Here is a 22,197-nt window from a genome sequence, read left to right as displayed (position 1 = left end):
GCTTGGCCAGCTTTGGGGAGGGGGTGTGTTAATTATCCTCTTTTCTGCAGCCATTCACAGCGGTCAGAGTCAGACTATCTCCCTGTGAGCCAAGCAAAGGCACTTTAATCTTCAGGTGGAGAGGCAGGGTCCCCTCCAAGCAGGACATTATGTATGCTTACAGCTATAAATAGACAGCATCCTTTTAGTGATTGTAGTTACAAAAGCAACAAAATACAAAGGTTGAAGTAAAAGAAACAGATCCAACAAGAAATCAGATTTTGCTCTTTCCTGTTGCGTTTTTGCATGGGATAGACAAGAAAGAGGCATCCTGGGGAGGAGAGAGAAGAGAGAGCTATTTATAGTGGTAATTTTTGTCTTTTAAAAAAAACACATTTGCAGAGAAGGAATCAGAACAAACTGATAACTGAAAAAGAAAAACTCACAGCATATTAAGGGATGACAGGAACTGTTGTCACGATCAAGGACTAGCAAAGAGGTTCAGGAATTAAGAAGAGCTAAGTACCACTTGGAGGAGAGTTTTTAATACCAATGAGTTTATTAGTACCAAAATCAATTGAGTTTGCCAGCAATTTTTATTGTACAACAAAAAGTATGCCTTTTATAATTTAATAACAGAGATTTCTTTTCAAATCTCACCTAGTATTTTATTGTCTTGATGAAAGAAATGTAAATCTGTCAAACTGGCTGAAGGAGGCCCAGGACAGGTGATGTTCAATCTTTATTACACATAGGAAGAAGGTTCAGTGCCTTTTCTCAGATCTGAGACTGGGATCAGTTCTAATTCATATTTTCATTAATATCAGGGATGATGGGATAGGGTAAGCTCAATACATTTTTCAATTATGCCAAATTGAGTAGTAAAGCTAACACCTGGAAGAATTTGATTGCAATTTAAATGACATTTTTGAGTTTCTAAAGAAACCGAATGACAGTTTAATTAGACGAGAACAAGATGCTGGGGACAAATTACTAGTGATGATAAGAGTAATTTATGCTGTGCTTTAGAAAACAAGTTCACATCTTTGTTAATTTTTATTTCAACCTTGATGGTAGGTATAGTTATCACTCTGGAGGTAAAGAAAGGACTAGGTAAGCTTTTAATGGGGTTGGTACAGAAAGATGGTGGGATGAACAGGGATGGAGTTGAATTGAAGAGTGAATCACTAAATAACTTGGCAACCAAGCTTCACATTATGGTGTTTAAGATTATACCTTGGGATAATGTGGACTAATTTTACTGGTATTCTAAAAACTGGACATGCCTTGAATCAGTATGTTGTGCTCAATTTTGATATCCAAAACCTAAGTGCAAGGAAAATAGCAGAGGAACAGAAAAGATCAACAGAAATTCTGCTTGACTAGGAGACCAGCTCTAGGAAAGACTGGAAATTATTCAGCACCAAAAAGAGAAGGTGCAAAGTACATATTTAATTTCAAACACATTTTCATGGTTCATATTGGAAGAACAGTCAGCAGGTCTTCAATATTTCTGTTGCTGTTGGAAAATATACTGTTGCTTTTTTTTGTTTGTTTTTCTTGAAGTACATTCTCAATAAAGACAAACATCACATCACCGTGGAGCTGGGATGTATCACTTTCTGTTGGGATGACGCAGGACAATCATTGCCCCTAATCCTTCTCCCTCTCTCTCGCCCTCCTGCCCTCTCCCTCTTCCTTCCTTCCTTTTCCTTTCTCTTCTTCCTTCCTACCAATTCTCCATTCCTTTCTTCACTTCTTTCTTCTACCTGTAAAAAAATTCTAAAACTTGAGTGAATGTAAAATTTGGGGCAGAGCTTAAAACTTGAGCTAAGAAAGTTTTATTAATATTATCTGATTCAGTCTCACCCTGTAAGGTCATTTCTTTGTTTGTTTTTTAAATATAACTGAATATCAAGGAGGTATGTAGATCCTTGCATTTTAAAATGTGATATTGTTATGGAAGTCTAAAGTTGAAAGTGCCCTGTGGATGCAGAAAATAGTAATAGACTATCTTCCCTTTTAGGTCAAATGGCAGGGGATCATACAAGGCTGGAGTTCCATAATATAGAGACTGGCATCATCACGGAACGCCGGTATCTGTCTTCTGTTCCCTCCAACTTCATTGGACACCTGCAGAGCCTGACATTTAATGGAATGGCATACATTGACTTGTGCAAAAATGGCGACATAGATTATTGTGAGCTCAACGCCAGGTTTGGCTTCAGGAACATCATAGCAGACCCTGTCACCTTTAAGACCAAATCAAGCTATGTTGCCTTAGCTACATTGCAAGCCTACACATCTATGCATCTTTTTTTCCAGTTCAAGACAACATCCCTAGATGGACTAATTCTGTATAACAGTGGGGATGGAAATGACTTCATTGTGGTTGAGTTAGTTAAAGGGTAAGTATAGGTCTGTTCAATGACAAATAATTAGAGCTCTGGGAAAATGAACCTCATTTTCCATAACTATACATTAAGCAGAAGAAGGAAGGTGGTTTGCAAATAAAGCATTTGTTTAAATCCCTTCTTAGGTATCTTATAAAGTTAAGAGGGATTCAGTGCGGTTCTTTATACCTAAATTTCCATACATAAAGTACAAATAATGTCAAGTTTTGATTTACCATAGGCATTAAATAAATCTTACTCTTCACATGTGCATTTCTTTACTATGTACATGGTAATTCTACAAAAGAATTTCTACACACTTGTGGGCTAATTTGTGCTAAGTTAAATAGCTAATGCATGCAATCAGATTATTTCAAGCCACAGTATCCCATTTAACTAAAGCTTAATTCTATGTCAGAGTTTCTTGAAGAATTTTAAAAGATTTTTATGACATTTTCTTGAAACTTCCACTTCAGTGGATCTTCCGGACCCAAGGATCAAATCCAAGTATCATTGGTAGACAGGTTCTTTACCACTGAGCCACCAGGGAAGTCCATATATATACTCTTACGCACACTTCACATACTTCACATTCCACCAACTGCAAGGTGCATGGATGCACATGACCAGCGGGGATACAAGTAAACACAGGAATTTAGCAGAAAACCACCAGAGAGTTTCCTAAGATGGTCTTGTGTAGAGGTTCAGGAGAGTCAGGGAAGGTCATGCACAGGTTCAGGGAAATTAGGAAGATCTATGAATCCAGGTGAAAGAAGCTGAGGACTGCCAGTTCAGTGTGGTTGGCAGAGGATGGAGAAAGTGGTGACAGCAGGGAGTGTGTAGTGATAGATGTTTACTTTCCACAGTGATGAAGTGGAATGTGGACCGCAATTTTAGAAGTATGTTCACTATTTCCTGTATTGAACACAATAAAGAATCCTCCTTCCTGAAACAGACTAGTGTTTCCTACATGTTTCTGTACAACTCACTCTGATGATTTCTAGCAAAGACACAACTACCTGAAAAAGAGATCTCATATTTGTAACATGTAGTTTGACTCCATCAAAAAATTCAAACAGTGATGGCACTTTCTCACCTTCCCTTTTTTCCCAGGTACTTACATTATGTGTTTGATTTGGGAAATGGTGCTAACCTCATCAAAGGGAGCTCAAATAAACCTCTTAATGACAATCAGTGGCACAACGTGATGATATCAAGGGACACCAGCAACCTCCACACTGTAAAGATCGACACGAAAATCACAACGCAAATCACGGCAGGAGCCAGGAACTTGGATCTTAAGAGTAAGTGTGCGAAGTCAAAGCAGCAGGCAGGAACACACGTGGCTGTGTACATGTGACACGTCCTTGGCTTTGGGGTGTGTGTGTGTGTGTGTGTGAGTGTGTGTGTGTGCCTTCTGCAGCGACTGACCAGAATTTCATCTCTAGCATGTAGTTAATAATACAGCACACAAGTGTCTGTTCCTCCTTTTATATGGCAGAAACATGTATTTTTAATAGCAGCTCAAAAAAATACAACACCTAAGAATGCATGCATGATTAAAATTTAAAGAGTGAGAAAAATGTATTCTTAGTCATGTTATTATAAAGAAAAGTAGGTGTTTGCAACACCTTTTCGTCCCAACAGCTTTTAATCAATCTGGAGTCAAGTTAACCAGATAACTAATGAGTTTCTTCTAGAGCTTATTCGTTTTCTTTTCTTGGTGAGATTTCCTAGATACATACGGAGCCTCTGACCAGCAGGGATCTGAGGCTGGCTTGTACCCTGAGTCTCTGATGATGAATCTGCCAGACCCACATAGACCAATGCAAATATTCTTTCACCAGCTGCTAGGAAAGTCTTAACAGACTTTTTCCCTTCCTTATTGGTACTTGATTACTCAAATGAGCAAGACAAAATGCTTAGAAAACTTGTCAGTAATAGGAGAAAATAACAGAAGTGTCTATTTGAGTGGGACTTTGTGATTCACTCAGAGCATATCCATAGCTTCTGTCTCATTTGCCATGACAGCGAACATTGGACAAGTGGTTATTAGCACTTTAATATGATTGCAGGAAATGTGAGCTTTGAATGACTTGCCCAGGGTTAAAACAACTGCTTCAGCAGACCAAAACATAACCTCAGTTCTGATACACGCCCCCTCCATGGTTCCTTCTGTTCTATCCTGATATGTTCCAAAGCCCTGTGGGAATCATCATGGTCACATGTTTGCCTGGCAAGAGCTGTTCATTTCTATTGATAAGATCTTTCCCTTTGATTTGAAAGACAAATACATAGGGGAATTGGGAACTGAAAAGAGAAAATCTTTCTTTCTAGAGAAAAAATATTCTTTCTAAGCAGGGTGAAAGAAGGAAAGGAAAGGATTTCACTTTCTGTAATTGCAGAATATATTTACAATCCCGGTACTTTATTTGTCTAACACATAAAGTATGTGGTGATGGCTGTAACCCTTGTCTCAGAGTCAGACTCTTGTTAACTTCAAAGAGAGCCTGTTTATGCCCACGAACCTAATAGGTGAGCTCAAAAAGTAAAATGCAGCTCAAAGGAAATGCTATTTTACAGGCTAACCCTGTTTCTTCTCTCTGACTGAAGTGAAGAGAGGGCATTTTCTATCCCTATCTCGTAGGGGCCCCAGTTTTGCACAGCAGGCTCAGGTTAATTGTCAAGGAAAAGAGAGAGACTGTGACAGTCAGTGTGCTGGCCGTGTCAGACACAAAAGCGAAAGCAAAATGGGGTTCTGTTTGTGTAGGAAGAGACCTTGGGAAGCGTAAATGAGCCTCCCTAGAAACTGTGAACACCAGGTGGGAGGCTAAAATGGCCGGAAAAGAAGCAGTTCACGGTTGAAGCCTGTGGCATGCGCAGAACTGCTCAGACCTAAGAGAGAAGCAGTGCCAGGCAGTGGGTATTTTATAGGACAAGTAGGATGCTATGTCCTGATAAATAAATATTTGCCTATTGTTCCTTAAAAAATCAGAGTGAGGGTAATTGGATGACATCGTATGGGATTCTTTCTAGTAGTGGACGGGACTTTTACAAACCTAAGAAACCCGCAGAGCTGATTTTTATTAAAGCATGGAGTGTTTCGTGATTCTGAATATAAGAAAGGCTTTATCTGTAGTAAAAATGAAAACTATGAGTTGAAAATAATATTTTATATAATATGAAGATGCTAACTTTTGACTCCTGACTGAATGCCTTTGTGTTTAAAAAATTAGCACAATTTACATTGGAGGTAAATTTCTCAGGTGGACAAAGATTCTGTACTAATGATTATGCCCCCTTTGACCTTGTGAAATTCCTTTGTGTTTAGACTTACCAGAGTGTGCCAGAAAGTAAAACCAAGTTTCTAAAATTAAAAGTTAAACATTAAAAAGCAAATCTGTGGACCTGCAGATGGATGTGTGATCCAATGGCAACAATAACCCCAAGAAGCCCCCTTGCCTTGTGTGTCCCCAGCAAGAGGGAACCTGGGGAGAACCTGTGGTCCTGGGGTGGACATCTCCCAGCTTCTGCAAGCACAGCGTTTTGGTGTGTGCAGTCAGGGGCCCTGGTCAGATGAGGGGTATTAACTAAGTGTTTGTTTTGTGCTCTATGTGGAGAGCATGGCAGAAAAAAGGGCAGTAGGGTTCCTATCACAAAGAGCTTTCTGTTCCAAGAAGGCTGACACTAAGTGAACATTTACAGGACAGAGAACAGGATTCCCTAGACCCACATCAGGACTCCGAAAGTAATCAGGTATCACAACGTAGAGTACTAGAGGAGGGAAGTTCTCAGAGATACCCTGAAGGAAGAGCAACGAGACATTGTTTCTCCTTCCCACCTGGATGCCCCCTGGAATTAGGAGGGCTCAATGAGAAAGGAGACATCCACAGGCACTCTTCACTCTGATTTTTTTGTGGGTGGGTGGGTCTAGTTGCTCTACAATGTTGTGTTTGTGCTGTACAATGAAGTGAATCAGCTATATGTATACGTATATCCCCTTCCTCTTTGACCTCCCTCAGCCCACCCACATGCCATTCCTCTGGGTCAAAACAGAACACCAAGCTGAGCTCTCTGCTATACCATGGCTTCCCACCACCCATCTATTTTTCACATGGCCGTGCACATTCGTCAATCCCAATCTCGCAATTCACTCCCCTCCATCCACACACCGGTTTTCTATATCCACATCTCTATTCCTACCCTGCAAACAGGTTCATCTGTACTATTTTTCTAGATTCCACATATAGGCATTAATATACTATATTTGCTTTTCTTTTTCTGACTCATTTTACTCTGAATGACAGACTCTAGGTACATCCACATCAGTACAAATAACCCAATTTCATTCCTTTTTCATAGCACTGTTTCCTTGGCACGCTAGCTAGTCATGTAGGATTCAGCTACTCTAAATGCAAGAACAATGAAAGATGACTGACTTTAGATAATAATTTTATTTTGTACTTTTTTTGCCCTTATAGAATTAAAAGAAAACGATCAGATTTAGTCCACACTCTGTACGGTCATTGCCACATACTTCAGTTCCTCTCATAGTGAGGTCTCCCTGATTAAAAGCATCAAGTGTGTGGTGGGGTTCATGGGGTTCGTATTTCTGCACCCTTCTCAGACAGACTGAAGCAATGATCTTTTGAGAATGATGTACAGGAAAGGCCAGGTGTCTGCACTTTTAAAGTGAAAGTATTAGTTGCTCAGACCTGTCTGACTGTTTGTGACCCCATGGACTGGGGCCCAGGCTCCTCTGTCCATGAGCTTCTTCAGGCAAGAATACTGAGTGAGAATCCATTGCATTCTCTAGGGGATCTTCCAGACCGAAGGATCCAATGCAGATCTCCTACACTCACTAATCCAGATGCTGAGGTTCAAAGCCCTGAAAAAATGCCGTGCCTATGCTGAGGCCAAATTTAACTCACTTTCGAATTTTAGTGCGAAGCCTGCTTTTGCTTTCATATTAGGATTTTACTTTTGTTTTCCTAGTTCTCAGCCAAAGTAATCTTTGGTTGCTTCAGGAGCCTTGGGAATATTTTTCTTTCTTATGTAACCATACCAGAAAAAGACACTAGAGGGCAGCATAAGGCTGCAAAACCTGCGTCTGGGAGGCTGGTGGGGCGGGGGAAGCGTCTCTCTAGTCTCCGCTGGCGCTGGGAAGCCGACTTTGTTTTTTTTTGCCCAACCAGAATTCCGCGGTTAGTCTTCACATGGTTCTGTTTGTGGCTCTGTTTCACTATATAGACATTGGTTTGTGTGGAAATGTGCAAGCTAGATGCTGATTACCCCATTCCCCAGGTTGACTGGGAAGAAGGTGGTCAGAGATGGGCGAGAGTCTAATGATCTCTCAGAAGAATCCCCGCCTGTGACCTTGTTCAAATTGTTTTTCATGACGCTGCCGCGTTCCCAGGGGGTTGCATGTCTCTCCCCGCTGACACAGTTTTGCTTTCATCTTTATTTCCCAGCTGTTTGTGTCCCATTCTCTCTGGCTTTTATGTACAAGCTCTTGCTATGGAAAGAGCAGCAGAAACTTGCTCTGTGCAGTGATTGCCTAACACAGCTGTACCTGCTTGCATTGTGGAACTTCTGGGTCCTGCCCCCTTTAGAAAGAGAAAGGGTTGGCTTAACTCCTCCTGCTGTCCCTTCCCTTGTTCCTGTATTTGACACGTCTGTTTGCTTGCATGTGTTTGTACATGGGAAGGAGCTCCTGTCTATTGACTCCCTGCTAAACACTAAATGGATTTTTTTATTATTTATGTTTTTTTTTTTCTATTTTACACAGTCTCTGACACTATAAAATACTGTTTAGGGAACTACTTATTATTCAAAGTTAATTTTTACATTAAAAAATAGATTTAAATGAGGTTATTTTACTTACTCCTTGCAATTGATTACCCAGGGATTTGAATTGAGGTCAGTTTTGCTCATTCGTTAATCTAGTTCAAGAACAAAGATGGAGGGAAGGGTCATCTTTGCCTCCTCCCCAAGCCCCAATGTTCCTTGGGTCCATGGGCCCCTTTTCTTAAGGCATTACTTAAGTTTATCCTTCAGCAAACTGAGGAAAATTTCCTTCATGAGGAGAAAATAAATGATTCCTAGGTGCAGAGGATACAGTGCCCTCAGGTGGCCACTTAGCAAAATTACTTAAAAGGGGATAATTCACTTCCAGGGCAACTGTGGGTCAGCTCAGGCAGAGCTTGGCCCTTTCGCTCTCTCATACCCCACACTCCTCGCCCCTGGGGGCCCTGAGCGAGCGCTCCCTCTGACCTCCCATCCTGTCTCTTCCCTTGTCAACACATGAGCAGCGTCTGCCTGTTAGTGTCCCGCGTAGCCCTCCTTACACCCACCTTGAAAAGCAAACACCTGCTGTTGTTGATCCAGGTTCTAAGCCACTAAGAGCTCCCCTAGGCAGAGACAACCCAACCAGGGCTTTCCTTACAAATAGGTTCAATCTCTAAGCAGAGATTTGAAGATAAATAGCATTCTTGCCCTTTTCATCTTGATCTCATATCAGTCCCTATTACTCAGCTACCTACCCGTATAGACCACATAGGCCCCCTCTTTCTTTCTTCTGTGTTTTTGACAGATCATAACTGTACAACATCAGTGATCCAGATTCTATTCCAAAGCTCTGATCATGTTTAAATACACTCTGACTTTGTGTACTCAGCCAAGTGACATCTGACAGCCTGCTTGCCTTGCCCAGATAATTTACACAAATACAAAACTTTCAATCTGACTTTGAGCTTAGCTTTAAAGCAGGAGATGGCATCAAGCATATTGTCTGTCCTATTGGTTAGGCTGTCTTTATTGCATTTATTTTTCTTTTTTTTTTTCAGTTTGTAAGGGAAAGAGATTTACCCACATTACTTCAGCTAATGGGAGATTATTTTAAGGACCCATTAGGAAGTAAGAGAGACAAGACATCCTTTCAGCTACTGAACAATGCAGCCACGCAGAGAATAAGAACTTTGTTCTGACTGTCATACTGGGGTCTCAAGAGCAACCCTCAGAAGTGTTTCCTTGGATACGAGTGCCCGTGTGTGCATGTATGATGAGTTGCTTCAGTCGCGTCTGACTATTTGTGACCTGTTGGACTGTAGCCCTCCAGGCTCTTCTGCCCATGGGATTCTCCAGGCAAGAATACTGGAGTCTGTTGCCATGCCCTTCTCCAGGGGATCTTCCCACCCAGGGACTGAACCTGCATCTCCTGAGGCTACTGCATTGCAGGTGGATTCTTTATCTCTGAGCCATCGGGAGTACCCACTGCTCCCTAATCCAAGCCTACACCTCCAACCCTCTCTCTGCTGTGTCTGCTCCCACATAGATCCTCTGCTTCTGCCTCATGGCTTCTACCTGTTACTTTCTCTCCTGTATGTATTTCCACTTCTGTCTACTCTCCTCCTCTTCTCACTTGCAGATTTCCCCAAAGACGTGCTCTAATATGGTGAGTGGACCTCTTTAGAGCACAGCTTCATGGGCGTTTGTCCTGCTGCTTGTGGTCAGGCTTACTTCCTCAGACCCAGTAGCTATGAACACAGAGGTAGATTTGCATGAGATTAAACCAGAGCTTAAAAGATGGTCCCTGGGGAGGAGGCTGTGTGTTGGAAGGCTCTCATAGCTTCTCAGAAGGGAGCAGGATGATTTGCTCATTCAGAAGGTGCTAAACATCATGGCAGAAGATGAAGAGGAGGGAATGAAGGGGTTTTAGGTGGGAGAGTGGAGTATTATGGTACGCTTAAGAATCATTCCTTTGACTTTGGTACAGAGGATGGGCTAAGGAGAGAGACCACTCTGGAGGCAATTGTCAGAGTGCAGAACAGAGACAATTGGGCTCTGAGTACATAAAAGTGAGACTTGACATTTTTGTTAAGCCGTTTCCCATATAAGAACTGAAAGACAATTGGAGAAATGAAACTATTGTTTCTCTCCTGACTTCTCCATTGAAATCTCAGACTTTGCAGAAATCAGTCTCATTCTCTTCTTTGTACTATAATGAGTTTGTCAGTTTGTTTTAATCCCACTCTCCCTCCCCACCAACACCCAGCCCCTCCAAGACACCCTTTCCTCCTCATGCCCAGTTTCTCGGACCTGCTGTCTAATGTGTTGCTTGGAAGCTCTTCCTCCTGCTTCCTTAAAACCCTTGGAGCAGCTTCCATGACTGCCACAGAGTTTAAGTTCTTTATTCCCTACCAGCAACTCTGACTCTGTTTTCTTTTTTATTTATTTTTAATTGAAGGATAATTGCTTTATAATGTTGTGTTGGTTTCTGCCATACATCAACATGAATCAGCCATACGTATACGTATGTTCCCTACCTCTTAAACCTCCCTCCCACATCCCATCCCATCCCACCCCTCCAGGTTTTTTTTTTTTTTTTTTTTTCCAATTTCTTCACTCATGTATTGATACTTGTTTTGGAATCTTTTCTACTTTGGGCATTGTTTTACTATGCTTAGTTTTTTTTCTGTTTTTTTTTTTTTTTTCAACTCCCATCAACTCTATTATCTAAAATTTCTTTTCCCACTGTTAGAATCCTGGGAACTTTTTACTCAAAGGGATCTGGGAGACACTTTGATCTGAGCCTTTCCTTTTACAGATGAGAGAAACATGCTCAGGAGAGACTGCACAACCAGTCAGATAGTGTTCTAGATCTGGCTGGTCTTCAAATCCCCAGTTTAACACTTTTCACAATAGACCAGGGAAAACAAATTGTATTAATATTTCTTGCATTCACCTCAGTTGACTGCTGTTGACCACCTGGAGCACGTGCAGAAAATAAAGGTGAGGCCTTCTGTGGACTCACAAGAGAAAGCAATTCGTATGGTTGGCCACAGGCTCAAGATGAAGCCTGGTAGCATGTGGGCCACCCATTAGCTTTTTTTTCTGGTGCAACTTTAAGGACCTCTGTCCTTCCCCTGACTTTGGAAAAGACCCTGATGCTGGGAAAGATTGAAGGCAGAAGGAGAAGGGGACGAGAGAGGATGAGCTCTTAAAGCTGCCGTGGATGCTGTGAAGAAGAAAATGCCTGCATGTGCTCAGAGCTGAGTCCTTAAGGGCCAGGTGACTGCTCACAGGGCCTCAGCCTCATCACAGCTAGGACTTCCACGTGTGTCCTTCTTCAGGGAGCATCAGGAGTGTGGCTGAGCTGTCTTCTTAGAGGCTGAGCTTCTCTGCCAAAAGCTCCCGACATTAGGACCATTTGGGAAGGCAAGCTTGATGTCATCTCTCTCACTGAAGAAGGACTTAAGTCTTAGCTTTCATTGCTCTCAGACCTCCATCTTCTTTTTTTTTTTTTCCTGAGGGGAGAGAAAGACAAAGATTTTGGGGGGTACAAGAAGCATAAACCCATTCAGGTGAACTTAAAGGAGGGAATGGGGCAGAGTGTAGCATTCCAGGAGCCCAAGGACAAGAAAGACAGAGTTTATAGCTGGAGCTCTTGAGAACATATCAGGAATGCTGTCGGCAACCAGCCAGTCTCTCTTCCTCTCCCAGTCTCCACCAGGGCTGGGAGCTGCCTTCTCCCAGCTTCACAGGGAGGCCACATGCTCTCCTCCTCTGCACACTGGTTTTCTCTGCTTTCACCAGCATTGGCAAAATTTTGGCATCCCCAGACCTGGCCTTCTACCCCTGACCAACTCAGATACCCAAGAGCAACTCACTTGAGTTTGGGAGTCCCGGTGCCACATTCTTGGGGGAGTAAATTTGATTGGAACTCACATCCTGTGTGTGATCAGGAGGCAGGGTCACACTGTAGAAATATGGCACCCTGGATTTGTTGAAGAAACATGTGGACAGTCTACTTGGGGTGTAAGCAGGGCCATCAAGGGCTCCCAAAGGTGACCTTGAAGCTGCTGTGCAAAAATCGAGGGGATGGGGTTGCCTTGCTATGGAGCAGGGGCTGGGGATTGAGGCTACAGTCATCTAGATGGTAGGAAGTCAGGCATTGTATGGCACCAACTTGTTCAGATGACTAAGATCATAAATGCTTGGGCTGGACAAAAGTACTTTGTGGTGGAGACAGAGACTGTGTTCATCGGGAGTGAGGCAGCACAGGGGATACAGAAGCCAAAGCAGGACTCACAGTTTCCCGGAATTCACAGGAACACAGGAGGAAGGAAGCTAGATTCTCATCCTCTGTGGATTGCAAAGATGCAAACAGGGCTCCTCCAGAACTAAGGAAAGAGGGGCCCCAGCTGGCATCGGGGTAATGTTTCAGTTGCTAGTTGTACATCTCAGAAGTGAATACTACTATAGTTTGCAGGCAGTTGTTCCATTGAGTTGGGGTTTCTTGATAATGCAGCTCCAGCCCTCTTTTGCTGTGACTCACAAGACAACTAGCTTCTACCCTTGACCCTGGACAGTTTGTCCGAAGCCATAGGTCAAAATGGGAATAGAATGGAAAATTGGGTAGGCATAGTACACAGTCACCGCTACTACTGTAGAGATGCCGCAAAGCTGGTTCTGCAGTCTTTACTCACTAGGAAAGCACATTGTTAATGCCACTGTGCTGCTGCTGGCCCATCATTTTCATAAAATGGAGGGACCTCCAGAAACTACTTCAGAACCAAATTAGGTCAACCAGGCTTTCCTGTTAATGCCACATTAATGTGGTTTTCTGGGTCCACTCTTATAAGGGGCCCTTCCTTGGCCTTTGCAATTAATTATTGTGGTTTTTCTTAAGGGTAATGCAAGAAGCAATAAAGCTTTGTAACTAAGCATCTACCATTTATTTCTGTGTATCTTTAGGCAACGTCCCCCATACCATCTTCTTCATCATCTGCTTTTCACTAAGCACTAGCTACAAGATTTGCATATATTATTCCCTCATTTTTTTGTGGCTAATTGGTAAGGCTGCTGTACTTATCCACATTGTAGATGATGAAACTAAGGTTTAAGAAAGTTAAACATCTCACCTAAACAGTAGTGATAGTAAAATTAAATAACAGTAATAATTATTTTAGCTATTTCTGAGGGCTGATCATATCCCATGAACTCTTATAAGTATTTTACTCATAAGAGCTCATTTAATTCTCACAACCATGCAGAAGCTCAGCCAGTGTGTTCTTTAAAGCCTAAATGTTTATAAGGCAAGGGATTTGTAAGGCCCACCGGGATATGACAGGCACTGGCAACATTCTCACAGGCTACTATCTCATAACTGCCCTGCTGCAGGACAGCCCAGCCAGCATTCCCAGGTTTCTTAGAGGCTGGGTATTAGCAGTCCTAGCCAGGCTGTTCTAGGTTCTGTCTGAACCCCGCCATTCCCCTTCCACACACTCACTGTTTAGATTCCACCACTGGTTTCTCTGTGGAGATCAGAGCCTGTATAAAGACTTCTTCTAGATCTTTAAAGTCCTGTACTAATGTACTGTACCTATAACACAGCAATTCTGTATTCCTCAACTGCAGGAAACACAAAACAAGTTATCTACAACAAGGGTCCCCAATCCCTGGGGCCATGTACTAGTACCAGTTCTTGGCCTGTTAGGAACCGGGCCGCACAACAGGAGGTGAATGGCAGGTGAGCAGAATGAAGTTTCAGCTGTTTTTACAGCCACGTGCCATCACTCACATTCCTGCCTGTGCCTCCTATCACATCAGCAGCAGCATTAAATTCTCCTAGGAGCACAAACTCTACTGTGAACTGCGCATGAGAGAGGTCTAGGTTGCATACCCTAATGAGAATCTAGGGTAATGCCTGATGATCTGATTCTTCATTATGGTTTGAGTTGTATAACTATTTTATTTATATCACAATGTAATGATAATGGAAATAAAGTACACAATAAATATAATGCACTTGAATCATCCCCAAACTATCCTTCTGCTCTGGTTCATGGAAAAATCTTAGAGAAAAATGTCATGTAATAAAAGAAAATATTTCTTCCCTTGTGTAAAATGTAGTTCTTCAGAACATTTGACGTTACTACAATACCTGTGTAGTGCTGTAGCACTGAAACTGTCACTTCTGGTAATTGCAAAATAACTGGACATTTTCCCTTTCACTTTCCACATGCTCTTCCCATCTCTATGCCTTGTATAGAACCTATATATTGGGTCTGTTTCCTTAGCCCCTGAAGTCTTCCTCCAATACAACAGCCAACAATTTTAATTGATCTGTGTCCTTATATGCATTCCATAGAACATTTGCATTTATAGATGCCTAAAGCAGCCCCAGGCAAATATAGAATTTGATTGGATGATTGGAGGTTAGCCTGTTCTTCCATCATCAGCTTGTTTCAGCAGGCTGTTGGCTAGTCCATTCAACTATTAAAGCCCTCCATTCTCCTAGCTTTAAGGGAAAGTTCCCTGCACATCCAGCCCCACTTTTTGATCATTGCTGTTAACTATCTGCATTTCTCCTTAAAGGTAATTTAAATATTGGAAGAACAAAGTGTTTGGGGACCTGCCCTAAGGAATTTTATACTGGTATTTGATGACCTGATTGAGAATATTCCATCCTTTAAGCACAGAAGTAATTCATTCATTTTTTAAAAAATACAGAAAAGTTCAGGTACCTAAGTAAAAAATAAGAATTTTATTTGACCCTGAAGCTCATAGTATTTTGGAAGCTTTTTGACAATGTCTGTAAAGCTTTTTTGTGTGTTTTGTATCACTTTTTCCTTTCAAGCTCTCCAGAAAACCCTGGTGACTTCCCCCTATATCTAACTTTAATGCAGTTTACCTGCATTAAACAGGCCATTATGATGGGGAAGAACCTTCCTTTTATACTTTGTACCCTGCTAGATCTTCCCCTCTGCCCAAAAAAGTGTGCATTCAGTTTTAAATAGGAAAAGAAAATTTCTTTGAAATAATAAAAGTTATTTTGAAAAAGAAAGAAAGCTCAAATTGTTATCCAGAGCTCCTCAAAATCTCAGGAAAGATAACAAACTTGGGCATGTCCTCTCATGGGTCCCCTAGTTATAAGTCTCTGTCAGTCTCTAGTTCAGTCATTTCTAAACTCCTCTTCTACCCATTCTCTTCCTGTCACTGAGAAGGTTTTTAGTACAACTAGGAGGCAGTGTGTTGCAGTGGGAATAGAGGTCACCTGGGACTTAGAAGCTGGGGTGCCAGTGTTGCTCTCCTGAGAGTGGTTGAATTGCCTTGGGGAGGTCACTTACCTTTTCAGAAGGGTTGTCCTGCTTATTGTGAAGACTTGGTATGAGGAGCAAATGAAACAAGAGATGGCAAAGCACTGTTCACATGGAGGTCTGTGCACATGTCGGGTGTGACAGTGTGTGCAAGACAAGGAATTTCTGCAAGGCAGTCGGCAGTCCCAAAGAGCAACACCCAGGGAGTGGAAAATGAAACATGAAGCAGTGACAGGATTGTTTGCTGCTGAAGGATATCTACAGTTTCTAAACTCTCTGTCACTCGGATGGGAAAATGTAAAAACAATGAAAATACCTGAACCCTGTTTTTAAACAAAAGGTAAATTCAGTGAACACGAGACAAAGTTAGCTTGACAAGAACTGATATGCCTGAACTCGCACCCCGTTTGCCCCATTGCCACTGACATAGTGTGATTTGAAAATGGATTACTGCACACACATAGCAATTTCACTGTATTATTTCCCATTTAACGTGCCCACTGGCTTTGCCTTAGAGTCTGTTGGCCAAACACACAAAGAAATTAAGTTTTACTGTCATACTTTTCCAAAACTTTCCTTTTGGGGCTATTTTGTCTCAAAGATATCAGCTAGAAACAGAAATTTCAGAGTGTTGAAAGCATTGTCTGTCTTGCAGTAACTATAATGTCAATGTCTTAAAGCCTTACTATAGGGGAACACTAAGGTCTGAACTCCAATTTTCTTGGAGCCCCCCCACCTCTTCATATACAAGTATTACACTGGGTCATAGATGAATGCAGGCGTTCTACTTATCTCTTTGTGAGAGGCAAGTGAAAGGTAGCTGTCATATCTAAAAATCAAATTTGGAAGTCATAAGAATTCTATCCACTTGTTGGAATTTAAATACCTAACATTTATGATTATAGAAGCAAACTGACTTTGTGTTTGTGAGATCAGTCAATGAGCATGCAGGTGGGATCTGCTTCATCCTGGAAATATGTGTTATTTAATTTGGACTCTGCAAACATTTATTACTGTTTCTCCACTAGTCAAGTTACCCCAAAATACTCCTGTATTTTGTGGCAGTGGAGCTGTACCAACTGGCTACTCGACACCTGGCATGTACAGTGTGTAAACCAGTGCAGATTAAGTGAAAATTATCATAGATTCAGGACAGCTGGGCTTGGAATCAGACCTGCCATTTTTTCTGGCTTTGAACCCCTGAACCATAGTGTCTGTGTCTGTGACATGTGTCCATGATAACCTTTATTTCTTTTGTAGCTCATCAGGTGAAAACTAAATGATACAATCTATGTGCAAGTGTTTGGTAAAGTTTAGGGCACTACACCAATGTCAGTTATTAAGTCAGAGCCATCTTTTCTGGTTTTCACCTTAGCAAAGCTTGCACTGATCATGAAGGACTCAAAGCAGTGAGGAGGTTCTCTCCCATTTGGTCAGGGCTCTGTACATTTAAATTCAATTGTCTCAGTGGGTTTTTTTTTGTGTGAAATTCAGTGTCTCTGTAGTGAAAACAATATATGAATTGTTGGATGTGTGAGCCCACTATGAAATCCGGAATACCTGTGGCTGGCAGTGATCTTCCTATTAGTAAGAGGAGACCAGAGGGACTCATTAGAGTCCTGGAGTAGTGGTCCACAGGCTGGATGGAGAGTGACATCTACAAACCCACAAGAAGTGCATATAGGGAGTAACAGATGTACTCGGGCAAGGCATCAGGGATCTACACAGTTAGCCTGGCTCTCTTCTATGGCTTCAGACATATAACGCATGCCTTTCTGTAATGATAACAGTGTGATAGCATAGAAGCATCTGGAAAAATAGTATAAAGTGTCCATAGTGTGGAGGGTGCCTATGGAGGCTGCATGAGTTAGGACATACTTGTATATGGGGCCACAGAGAGAATGATAGACTGAACAAGGCTAGAATGAGGTAGAGGGCCAGGATAGACAGAAATTTAGTTTCCCACAAAGATTCTGGCACTTACTTTAACTGCAGAAGAGACTTGTTGATAGGTTCTCACTACCACACAATGATACCCTAAACTAGTTCTCTACCTATCTTTGTCTGCCTCTCTCTACAAAAAAAAAAAAAAAAAAAAAACAGAAAGAAAGAAAGAAAAAAATTCAACACATCAGTTAAAATTGTTCCTGAATCACACTATCAGAATAGAAAAAAATGTCACTGCATTGAACCTTCTTAATAAGCTAGATGTCTTCAAGGAAGGGGTCAGTAGAAGATAACATTCCCCACAATTAACTTTACTTGTTACTTCTCAGGTGCAGGGAACCAGGGACAAATATGAATGCTGTATTCATAAAACCTTCACTTTGTCTTTATGGTTAAATGATTATTTATTGAATGGAAACTGCAAATTCATCCATTCATTCAGTGAGTCAACAAATAGCTAGTGAATGCTAAGTGAAAATAAGACTAAAAAAGATGTTTTGCTTATGATGGTTCTTCAAAGAATTTATAAAATAATGGGAAGATGAAATATCTACATAAAGAAGGGGAATGAAATGATAATTGTCAGAAAAGAGATTTTAAATGTTATGGGGATTCATAGATCATACTTGCCTATGACTGAGAAAACACATAAATAAGGTGTAATCTGAGTTGAGACCTAGAAAGTGGGTAAGGTTTTGAAATGGAATATTGGAAGGGAAAAGACTCATGATATGGAAGCCATGTGTTGCAAAGAATGATGAAATAGCATGAACGTGCAGTATTGCAGAGATGGAGAAAAATACAGTTTGACTAAAGATGAATAAATAGGTAGAGGATTGATGTTAGTTTAATTCTCTACCTGGCCAACATTGTTGGGGAGAGATTGTTGAAAGTTTAGAAAAAGTTTCTGAGGGAGGAAAACTCAGAATCATGACCACTGCTGAGCCTCATGCTTTATGTAAAAGATAGCAGGAGGTATAACAGCAATCAGAACACAGTGTAGAGATGGCAGATATGGTGCTAATGAGGAGGATGGATGGAGGCAGGACACCAGATGATGGGCTGTTGCACGGAGGGCGTCCATGGTGAAAGGGAGATTAGCATTGGAAAAGGAAAGGAAAATGGAGGCACAGACACCAGACGTATTGGCAAAGTCAAGTTATCAACACCAAAGTGCCTGGCAGTCATTTGAATGGAAGGTGTGAGAAACAGAATGGAATTGAAATGGTTTTGAAAATAACTTCGATTAAGATCACAGTTGTTCAGTTGTTCAGTCATGTCTGACTCTGCGATTCCATGGGTTGCAGCACACCAGTCTTCCCTGTCCTTCACTGTCCCCTGGAGTTTCCTCAGATTCATGTTCATTGAGTGGGTGATGCTATCTAACCATCTTATCCTCTGCTGCCCCCTTCTTTTATGTTCAGTCTTTCCTGGTGTCAAGGTCTTTTCCAACGAAATGGCTCTTCCCATCAGATACCAAAGTATTGCAACTTCAATTTCAGCATCAGTCTTTCCAGTGAATATTCAGGGTTGATTTCCTTCAGGATTGGGAGACTAGAAATGTGACTGCTATAAAACATGGTAGTCTAGAAGTAATTTCCCAGTAGGGGGAGATAGGAAAGATGATGGTTTATTTTTAGGCTGAACTTAGAAAGCCAGGACGAGCCTAAAGACTAGGATTTACAGCTATTTCCTGCAGAAGTGAAAACAGATTATTCTAGGATTAAACCTTTTATGCAACAAGGAAGGCTAAGGTGCGTAAATGTTAAAGGATAACTAAGAAGGCAGACTGGTGACCACTGAGCACCTCTTCAACAAGGAATTTCTAAAAGTAAAATAACCTGATTTCCCAGAGAGATGTATAAAAGACACAGATCTAGTGTCTCAGAGCAAAAAACCCACTTAGATTATCAGTTTTGACTTCAATAATGATAATTTGTTGTGCCTTCAACTCAGATGTGATTTTGAATAGTGTTTATTGTTCAATCCAATGTGTGCTTTGTTATTAAAGCTTCCATTTGTCTCCTAAGCTCAAATGTGTTAGAGAAATATTAACAACTTCCCATGCTTTTGCTTTCTGTAATTTAACATCATTTATTTAAACAATCACAGGAAATAGTAACATCGGCTTTCTCCCCAGAAAAAGCATGAAGTGAGTATTCGTTCTTCAGAGACTAGAGATTATTTTTTTCTTTATCTAACAGGGTACACCTGTTATAAAAATAGTTTTGTGTTTTTTTCTCCCCAAGAAAGCCTGTTATAACTTACACGGTCTAGATAGAACCTGCAGATGTTCATTTGTGGATATGCAACAAAAGATGAAAATTGAAGAGAAAGATACAAATCAGTGGAGGTGGGGGGTGGAAGAAGGTGGAGTTTATTGTTCCCAAAGGTAAGGAAGGACATCTTTCCTACAGATAACTCTAAGAAACTAGCCCAGCCTGGTTGTACTTTTTCTATTAGCCAATCACAGCAAGAATTGAGAGGAAACTTAGCACAGTCTCCAACTTTGCTAAACAAGGTCAAATCCTCTCAGCAAAGCCTCTAGAAACTCCTCCAGTCTGGCCAGTTGGAAAGTAAGCCAGTGTGTATTGTTTCACCTTTTTCCCCCCCATATGCCACTTACAAGAGATTGCAGGAGCCTCCTTAAGTTTCCCTGGAGTTTTAGCTATTCAAATCTATAAAGCAGTTGTCCTTTTTATGTATGCTCTTTTTAATTAAAATGAAACTGAGATGTTTGAGGCACTAAAAAATGCATGTGGATAAACAGGAAAGCTGAGTCAAAGAACTAATTATACCTTGATGCTTACATTCTGCTTTTGGAAGACACTCTCCAAGTCCTTGCTCTAACTGCCTTCTGCTCCCTGTTTTAAGAAAAGAGAAAACTTCTTACACCACTTCATTTTTCTGCTTCTGGTTAATGGCTCCCAAGCCAGGTCTTCCAGGCCCAGGATCCCTGAGCCCCTGGTTCATATCATCTGGTTCCTAAAGGACACTCCTACTCAAATTACACATGTTGAATGTTAAATACAATTTCTTCTCTTCTCTCCAGATTATTGCTATTTCACATTCTCTCATCTCCTAGCCTACATGTCTTATATTTTTGTACTTCTCGTCACCTTTGGAAAAAAAAGAGTCACAAATTCTATCATGTTACTCAAGTCAAAGGCTTTCCTTTGACTTTTCTTATCCAACATTATTTACCATGGTCCTTTTGAAAATTCTTCTTTTCTGGTCTATCTGGCCTTTTGTGTTCTTTCTTGAATGCTGTTTTAATTTTCCTGTATATTTGTGATATTCCCCATGTTTGGTGTGTGCATTTATATCATCCCAAAGTAATGCATCCTATATTTTCTTTTGATCTAAACTCTTTCATAATACTCCAGCTTACAATCAATGACCATAAAATCCTTCTATTTCTCTGATTTTATAAGGCACATTTAGCCTGAACCTTACAACCTGGCCCTTGGTATTCACAGAATTCTTCTGTCTCAGTCTGTTTACATCAAATTAATAGACAAGCATTAAACAACTGTCCTGCTTTTGTTGCCAGGTTTAATGTTGCTAGGATTCAAATGGAGTATATCAAAGAATCCTCTCAAGCTGCTTCTTGGATAGTGCAAGGCACACTTCAAGTACACAAATGCCTCTAAACTAAGTCAAGGAAAATAAGACTTGTGTGTTGATATCTTACCACTCTAATTATACTAGAAACAAGGGGAGAACTTAGACTTCCTATTCTTCTATATTTCTCAGTGCAGGTCAGCATAGAATGAGGTACACTGTTGATGGATAATTCGTACCACACACACCAACACTGCCATACCAGTAGCAGTCGTGTGCTGAGGACACTCTGTGCCCAATGCTTGCATGCATTCTCTGTGATTCTCACAGCCTGACAGGGTGGACATTATTAACCCATTTCACAGATGAAAAATATGACTTGAGAAAGTTGTATAACTTAATGTACCTACACTGAGGCAATCAGTAAATGGCAGAACCAGGGTCTGTAGCCAGATATAACTAAAAAGCTTGTGCACTATTTCCTGCTCGTTTCTGTCCAGCTACTGGGAAACAGATACTTGTGGTATCATTTCAGGTCATTCTACAGATAATATTCTTGAAGGGGGACTGTTACACACACACCCTACACACATGCGTTCCACACTAGTGCCAAAGATCAGGGCTTCTTGATATATATCTGGCTCTGAAGAGTTTATAAAGACTGTATTAAGTGGCAGTGCTAAGCACAGCTTCAGTAATGAAAATGATAATGAATCCCCTGCTTATAAAGCCAAACTCATCCACCTTACTTTGTCCGAGGCTTGTATCCTGCATGGCTTGAATCAATATTTTCTGCTCTTTAACAGCACAAGGGAAAGATTACTACTTCTCTTCAATAAGCTTTAAAAAGTTATTTGGCAAAGTGTGCTAACAGGAAAAAAGTAGGACATAGTAGGAAGTGGGGAATGGAAATAAGTGCATTTTAGAATTAGCTCTCTCCCCTTGTGTTTCCTTGCCATTCTTTCTTTTCTGATTCTTTTCTACATGACTTCAGTCTATCAGCTGACTGATAGTATTTAGTGCTCACTGTGCTTGTAGCCCAGTACTAGGCACCAAGGGAGAATTGAAAACAAAGACACAATCTCTATCCTCGAGGAGGTTATAGTCAGAAAAAGGAGGGACTTCCCTGGCAGTCCCGTGGTTAAGACTCCAAGCTTCCAATATAGGGGACGTGGGTTTGACCCCTGGTTGAGGAACCAAGATCCCGCATGCCA

At 41.2% G+C, this 22,197-nt stretch overlaps 1 protein-coding gene across 19 annotated transcripts in view; it reads left to right on the top strand.

Moving 5' to 3' along the window:
* The window catches only part of NRXN1 (neurexin 1), a 1,211,037-nt gene that overhangs the window by 601,329 nt on the left and 587,511 nt on the right, over positions 1 to 22,197 (top strand). For all 19 annotated transcript variants that reach the window (XM_040224802.1, XM_040224806.1, XM_040224800.1 and 16 more), the window contains 2 exons: positions 2,006 to 2,387; positions 3,486 to 3,676. In XM_040224802.1, the coding sequence (XP_040080736.1) occupies positions 2,006 to 2,387; positions 3,486 to 3,676 (573 nt within the window). The remainder of the gene's footprint in view (positions 1 to 2,005; positions 2,388 to 3,485; positions 3,677 to 22,197) is intronic.

Source organism: Oryx dammah, unplaced genomic scaffold (assembly GCF_014754425.2).
Source record: "Oryx dammah isolate SB20612 unplaced genomic scaffold, SCBI_Odam_1.1 HiC_scaffold_25, whole genome shotgun sequence".
Lineage (NCBI taxonomy): Eukaryota > Metazoa > Chordata > Mammalia > Artiodactyla > Bovidae > Oryx > Oryx dammah.
This window is presented reverse-complemented; position numbering and strand designations above follow the sequence as displayed.